At 45.2% G+C, this 7,989-nt stretch overlaps 1 protein-coding gene across 4 annotated transcripts in view; it reads right to left on the reverse strand.

Moving 5' to 3' along the window:
* The window catches only part of XCL2 (X-C motif chemokine ligand 2), an 88,146-nt gene extending 85,199 nt beyond the window's left edge, over window positions 1-2,947 (reverse strand). The window contains exons 1-2 of one of the 4 annotated variants that reach the window (XM_047077048.1): window positions 2,765-2,852; window positions 2,366-2,500 (exon numbers count right to left, since the gene is read on the reverse strand). In XM_047077048.1, the coding sequence (XP_046933004.1) occupies window positions 2,366-2,406 (41 nt within the window). In that variant the 5' untranslated portion in view covers window positions 2,407-2,500; window positions 2,765-2,852. Of the gene's footprint in view, window positions 1-2,365; window positions 2,501-2,764 lie in introns of all 4 variants that reach the window. The other 3 variants (XM_047077047.1, XM_047077049.1, XM_047077050.1) reach the window with 3 other exon arrangements.
* Between the last annotated feature and the right edge of the window lie 5,042 nt (window positions 2,948-7,989).

A 7,989-nucleotide genomic window follows, 5' to 3' on the forward strand; every position in this document is an offset into this window, starting at 1 on the left:
CCTCCCCTGCTTGCTCTCTGTCTCTCTCTCACTCAAAAATAAACATGAAGAAAAATTTAGAAAGAAAGAAAGAAAGAAAGAAAGAAAGAAAGAAAGAAAGAAAGAAAGAAAGAAAGAAAGAAAGAAATGTATTGGAAAACACATAGTAGAGATCATCGGGAGTTTGAAAGATGAATTAGGATAATGAAAGTTGTGTCTGGAAGGTGAACCTAGGAGTTACACCCTCAAAGCCAGTGGTGGCCCCAGAAAAGCTGAGTCCCCTGACATTCCTGCCCCGGTGGTCTCTCCAAGGAAGATGAGCTCAGTGACGTTGCCCCAGAAAACTTCCAGGCCTACTGGAGGGGGCTGGGATTGAGACACACAGACCAGGTAAGACAAGTCTGCACGGGACGCATGGCGGCACATTGGTGTAGGTAGCACAGAAGTTCTGAAAGGTCAAGAAAAGGGACAAGTTTTAATGAGGTGTCAGAGGTGAATGCTACGGGATCGTTCCAATAATGAAAGCCCTGAACTGCCGTCCTTGCAAATGGCCCCTGTGACTGAGAACTAAATGCCAGCTGAGGTGTCTTCCCCACCGAAGGACTCTGCAGAGGACATGGAAACTCAGGGCCTGTGTGTCACTCTTCCATACCCACCAGCTGGGGGGGGGGGGGGAAGGGAGGGAATGGAAGGACAGCTTTACTGCACCTAGGCTTACTTAAATGCAAGCAGTTGACGAGAGTCAAGACCCATGGATTCAAATCTCACTTTCGCCTCCTAACTCACTCTGGCACGTCGTCTGGTCCTCTGTCTAAAACAGCCTCCCTTAAAACCATAGAAGACTCTTAAATACAGAGAACAAACTGAGGGTGGATGGGTCGGGGTGGGGGGCGCAGGGGACGGGGGAAAAGGATGATGGGCCTTGAGGAGGGCACTTGCTGGGATGAGCACTGGGTGTTGCGTATAAGCGATGCGTCGCGGGAATCTACCCCCCAAAACTAAGAGCACACTGTATATGCTGTACGTGAACCACCTTGACAATAACTGATGTTACAAAAATAAATAAGTAATAGAATCAAATAGACTGAAGTAGCCTTCCTTGCCCCTCCCCCCCATCTCACCTTCACCCTAATCCCTACCCTATTACCCGACCACCTTTCCTCTTAGCCCTGGTCACTGCCTACTGTTGCTTGCCCACTTGCGCGCGCGCGCGCGCGTGTGTGTGTGTGTGTGTGTGTGTGTGTCTTTCTTTCCTAATTTCTGTCACCACCTCTAACACGTACGCTCCGTGAGGGTAAGACTTCTCTCCTCCACATGGAATCCTGGTAGTTAGAACAGTCATGTAGAGGCAATGCAGATCCTAACAGGAGAGAGTCTCTGGGAAAGTGGGAAGGAAAGAAACCCACATTAAGTGAGCACCCCCGCCCTGTGCTCAGCATCAGAAACCCTCTGGCCCTCTACAGGCACTGTCCCTCCATCTTAACAGCATAATGGGCCCATGGGGTGGCCTCGCCACCCTTGCAGAGGTGAAGGAGAGTAGGTTCAGAGAGGAGAAGTAAGGTGCTCAGAGTTTCAAAGCCTGTAAATATCGAAGGTGAGTTTCTTTTTTTTTTTTTTTAATTTTTTTTTCAACGTTTTTTATTTATTTTTGGGACAGAGAGAGACAGAGCATGAACAGGGGAGGGGCAGAGAGAGAGGGAGACACAGAATCGGAAACAGGCTTCAGGCTCCGAGCCCTCAGCCCAGAGCCTGACGCGGGGCTCGAACTCACGGACCGCGAGATCGTGACCTGGCTGAAGTCGGACGCTTAACCGACTGCGCCACCCAGGCGCCCCTCGAAGGTGAGTTTCAAACTTGTATCCAAACCCCTGACCTTCCATCAAGCATCATAGATTGTAAAATGCTGTCCAAGTGGATGAATTATCCATCATTATTATTTCATGCCTAAATTGCACTGGAGCCACTTGAAAAAATAAATAGTCATATAAGAATAAAGTAGAGCCTAGAGAACCACTTGATCTAGACGCACAGACTTTCAAAACTGTACTTCAAACAATATTTTTAATGCATTGCCACAGGCTAGGAGGCCGTGTGTAAGGAACTAGCTTACAACTGCAAAGCAAATAATAAGGACACACAACTATTTCTGTGGATGCAGACCTGCAAAATGCTACCTTTGGGGGATCACGGTCAGGGGAAGCACTCGTTTGCATTTTTATAAATGCAATAGAAGAGGGAGCGTGCATTGAAATCCCCCAATTGCCAACTAAGTATTTCTCACAATTAAATGCCAAATCAGTGGAGAGAAACTGCAGAATATTCTTTTCTGGCTGTGTGAAGCAGAAAAGCAGCTGACAGAAACATACATTGAACTATGTTCACTTACGGGTTAATGGTCCAGCCATCAGTTACAACCGAGAAAGGCATCTAGGACCTGAGCAAACGGATCCTGGACACCATAACCCCATGCAGTTGAGGCCAGTTTCACCAGAGTCTTGGGCATTGTTGGAGACATTCATCTCTGCACCAGAATAATCATGAGCTTTATAAAAATGACCAGGCAGCCACATCTGGGACCTTCACCCCCACGGAAGACAAGTGAAGTCCTGAAAATTGTAATCTAAATGACAATAGGTAGAGACTTGAAATCCAAGGAAGGCTTGACAAGACAATGACTTTTCAGACCAGAAAATGGAAAACTGAAGAAAAAGAAACCTTTTTAAAAAAATTTGTTTTTTTATTAACGAAGACAGCACGACCCTGAGGTCTGAGAAAACATTATTACCTGGACTGCCCTGAATCCCGTTTTGCAAATCCCACTGGACTGATGTGTAAAAATCCAGCAGCCGTCACTTCATTCATTCAAGAGCCGTTAATTGAGCACATCCGGTGAGCAGGACACTGTTCCTGGGGTGCCAGGGATATATTAGCACACAAAGACACAAAACCCCTGCCTTCCCAGAGCCTACACTCCAGGGAGGAGACAGATAACAAGAAAGAAACATGATGTGTAAGAATATTGCGCAGCAAGTGTAAGTTGATAAAGATACGGAGGGAAATGGAGCTGAGTAAGAGAGTTGGAAATTGAGCAGAGTTGCAATTTTAAATACAGTGGATACTGAGAAGGGGATACTTGAGGAAAAACTTGAAGAAGATGAGAGTATAGCCATGGAGCTATCTGGAGAGAAACTTCTAGAAGAGCAAAGAGTCAGTGCACAACCATGGAGGCAGGTGCATCCCCGTGCTTGAAAAGCCTGCACGGGGCTGAGAAGGGGAGTGGAGAGAAGGCACGTGGGGAAGGGCAGACATCGGAGAAGGGAGGTATGGGTGGATTATGAACAGCCTCACAGCGCTATTGTAAGGACTTGGGATTTTATTCATAAAGAGGTTTTGGGAGCAGAGGAGCAATATATTCTAGCACATAATTTTTGTTAACATTTATTCATTTTTGAGAGACAGAGAGAGACAGAGCATGAGCTGGGAAGGGGCAGAGAGAGGGAGGCACAGAATCTGAAGCAGGCTCCAGGCTCTGAGCTGTCAGCACAGAGCCCGACGCGGGGCTCGAACTCACGAACTGTGAGATCCTGACCTGAGCCGGAGTCGGACGCTCAACCGACTGAGCCACCCAGGCGCCCCTCTGGGACATGATTTTAAAGATCACTTCTAAGTTTACAATAGGCTGAGTGGGACAAGTGAGGAAGCCAAGAGGCTATTTCAGTAATCCAAGTTAACGGTGATGGTGGCTAGACCAGTCAGGCAGCAGGTGCAAATGATGAGAAGTGGTCAGATTCTAGACATATTCTGAAAATGGAACCAACGGGATTTCCTTTAAAAAAAAAAGCAGGCTCCACACGCAGGGGCTTGAACTCACTACCGTGATATCAAGACCTGAGCTGAGATCAAGAGCCAGATGCTTGGCCGACTGAGCTACCCAGGGCCCCCAACCCAACAGGATTTCTTAATGGATCAAAGGTAGGATGTGAGAGAAAGACGTGACCCTAAAGTTTCTGGGTCTACCGCTGGAAAGACAGCTGCCATTAACAGAGAGGATACCTCGATGAGCCTGTGGTAGGAACAGGGATAATAATGGAAACTGAAAGTCTCAGGGTCACTGCAGGTCACTTAGTGCTGCACAGAAAGTGACTAATAACCCTTTGGAGGTTTGGCCTCAGGTGGGCCAAGATGGGGAAGCCAAGAAAACTCTCCCTGTGGTTGGTTCCATGAGGTTTCCAGAACCAGCCTCTGCTGAGGCAAAGTGGTTCAAAGGATTAACTACAATGTCAGACATATCTGAATAGGAATCCGGGGACTGCCACTCACCAATCTGCAACCTTATGCAAGTTATCTAGCCTCCGTGAATTTTTGTTTCCTTGCCTGTGATATGGAGAGACAACTGAGCTGACGGTGCCTCATGAAGATTACGTGAGATAATGCGTGCAAAGTGCTCCGCACAGTACTTGGCACAAAAGAATACTTAATAAATATTTTAGTTGTTAATAGCTGCAATGGCAGTAACATTTACAGTATTATAATTATTATGGCTCTTGACCCAAGGAGGATTAAGGGCCAGATCACAAACTAAGAATACAGGAAATCACTGCCGTTAATCAATTCCTGGCACGATACTCTTAGCATTTCCAAGCTGAGACATAAAGCAACGACCTAAAACCCCCAAAGAGGTTAAGATACTTCCTCAGACTCACAATATACTTTATAATAAGAACAGGACGGCAGCCAGAATAGTCTAGAGCACAGACATTGTCCCTGAAGCACGAAAAGGGGTAAATTGAGGACAGATCACAATGGGGTAAATTGAGGACAGATCACAATGTATGAAAACTTATCAACTCCAAAAGATGGAAGGGTGTTGGATACAAGATAAAAATATACAAATATTAAGAAGGATTAAGGTGGACTCATCACTGAGAGATACGTAAGGAGAAGATCAAGGAAAGTGAAGGGTTGCTAGACCTACAGCCACCCATTCATTCTGGGTTCACAGTCAGGGAAGACCCAATAGCTAGTTTGCTATTATTCGTCAAGAATAACCTGGGTTCAGAATAGTTAGCAGCAGTCAGGCACACAACTGTGCCTGTTTCCTGGGGACCTTAGTCCCTGAGCGGGGAGAAGGTACAGCCACAGGGACGAGGTTCACTTGGGCCATTCCAAGAAAGGGATCCTGCAGGAGTGGAGCTGGCCTGGATTTGGAAGTTCATGCACAAGCCTTAGTGGAGAGAGGAAGAGGACTCCAGGCCATCTGTCTTTGGAAGAGATTTGGGCTCTGTGGGGACGGACAGGACAGCGGTCTAAATCCAGAAACACCATCTGAGGTCACAATGGGCAAGTTGCTTACCGGACGTGACATTCGATAGACGGGCAAGGCAACACCAGCCCAGCAAGGTCCGTGAGGTGGTACAACAGGTTTTGAGCTGAGCAGGGGTCAGTCCAACTCAATCACATTTCATACGTGTATTGACTGTCTGCTCTGCTAGCTGCCAGGAACTCCACAATGAGCCAGACAGACATGGCTCCTGCCCTCACCTAACTTGTACCCAGTCTAGAGAAGGCTATAGGCCAATAGGCGACTTCAATATGATAAGGGAAATACTGCCACAAAGAGCAAAACTCAGGTCCAGTACAAGTTATATGGAAACTTCCTACTGAAGGGACGAGACAGAGATGGGCTGCGATAAACAAACGGATCCGGAGACCCCAGGGGTGGGGGAAGAGAGCCACAGAGGAAGGGCAATGTGGAGCCTTTGAGAAGGGCCAACAGCCCAGTCGTATAATCTTCCTGGAGGAAGGGACAGCGGAGCTGAGATCTGAACAAACACTAGAGTCTGTTGCCAGAGCACTTTGTTGGCCCATCCATTGTTGGCTATTAGGTCTGTATTGGCTACCAACAATTGTTGATAGAGATTAGAAAAGAGATTAGAAAAGAAAATGCGGTGGGGTGAGGGAACGTAAGAACACAAAATCCGGCCGGTTTTATTTCTATCTTCCCAGAGAGACTGACTTGACAAATAACATGGAAATAGATCACTCGGCCCGCTCCCCCAAAACCACTCCCGGATGATATTTCCCTCACTGCCACAATGCAGAATTTTAAGCCGCGTTGGAACAACAACAAAGAGCCAGAAGTGTAAATGCAATGCAAGATGTTATGCATATCATATATGCCATATATATCAAATGTACAAAGCAACTTACAGGCAATACAGATAATAAACTCAGTAAAAGAGCGTGCAAAGATGTGGAGTCATTCTAAACTAAATGAGATCTCAGGCAAGAAAGACAGATCTGTAATCTGACTGCCCCAGGGAAGGACTCGTGATGTTGATATCGATAAAATTCTCAAGAAAGAAGCGATGCAACATTCTCTGTTACTCTCATTTCCATCAAAATGGGCTATTTCTATATTCAGAGGTTCCGCCGGCATGCGTTGGCAACTGGGAGCATTTCCTCAAATATGCATTTGCTCTGAAATTGTATACCCTCTGGATTACTTCTCATGCTAGGCATATTAGATCAATGGGCACAAAACAGGAAGCAATCGTTTGGTATATCATATCTCCAAATGACTTCATTTCTGGTTAATAATCAAAGTCCCCCCCAAATGATATCAATTATTGCTTCAACAATCTACGTATGCGATGAGGAAAAGCTGTTGATCTATTACTGTTAATTACTGTTATTACTGTTTGTTATTGTTAATTACTATTTATTCCAACCGTGATTTGGAACTACGGTAAAATGCCCATTAGCGGAGTCTTCTGAGAATACGGTCGCTTAGCTAAATGGAGCTTTCTGGTTAACTGAGAAATGGCTAAAACACTTGCAGAGCTTCCTAAACAGCGTCCTATAGAACTTGAGAATTCTGCGAGATGTAGAAACTGTTCTGCCAGAAAAAAAACAGGAAGGAGGAAGAAGAAAAGGAGGGGAAGGAGGGAAAAGAAGATAGAGAAGGAGAAAAAAGGGGGAGGCAGAGGAGTTAAAGAAAGACGGGAAGAGGGTTGGGTCGATGGACAAAGTCCACGCTCCCATAAACGTGAGAAGCATTTTTTTAACTGCAGAACTCCTGTGCACCGTGAATCTCCAAGAAAAAAATTACACCTCATCTCTTAACCTTGCATTACCAAAATTTTTTCCCCGAGACCCTTAATATTATAGATCAGAATATTTTATTAGTTTAAGAAGTGCCGTTCTAGGCTATTTCTTATGTGAGGAATACCAAGTTGCTCTGTTTTCCATAGCTCTTTGAACATGCTTACTGCACTTTAATTGTTTGTATGTAATCTGTCCTATTCATCACTGTTCTGTTTGGGAACTATTATCCATCTCCCAGAGTACCTGGCAGAAAGGAGGTAATCAATAAATGTTTCCTTGAAACATAATAGGTATGTAATAAATATTTAGGTTGAACTAGCGAATAAATACTTTGCATAGCACGTTGCATATATTTTCATGAGGGTCTTTGTGACCCTCTGTAAAGGAGAGAGATTTGTCCAGTAATCTGTAGGGGTCTCTACAGCCCTGATCTCCTTGATTCTGTGACTTCTCAGCTCAGGACCATCAGGCTGAATGCCATCACTCTACAGAATTACAAGGAGACTTCTAAAGAGGTTGATAATTAGGATTCATCATCCACAGTTGAAGAATTTGCCCCTGTTGGGATGAGCACTGGGTGTTGTATGGAAACCAGTTTGACAATAAATTTCAGACTTAAAAAAAAAAAAGAGTTTGCCCCAAAAACGTCTCCTCAAAATAATTGTCTGATATCAGTTTCGTCTTCTGCCTCCTAGACGTATACCGGGTTGCCGAGGGTTACGGTTTGTTTCATGTTAGGACATCAGTTTTGGTAACATTTGGTAATCAGATTTGATTTGGTAATCAAAGTCTGGAGGCTTTCCTGGAATGATTTCATGTGTCCACCCTAACAAGTGGACTGTGGAACTCGTTGAGGAGGGTGCTTGATGCTTAGTTACTCACAGGGATTTTCTGCTAGGAATG

The sequence above is a fragment of the Lynx rufus genome, unplaced genomic scaffold (genome assembly GCF_022079265.1).
Source record: "Lynx rufus isolate CCGP_SWC_20201006 ecotype Redwood Valley unplaced genomic scaffold, mLynRuf1.p SCAF_15, whole genome shotgun sequence".
Classification (NCBI taxonomy): domain Eukaryota; kingdom Metazoa; phylum Chordata; class Mammalia; order Carnivora; family Felidae; genus Lynx; species Lynx rufus.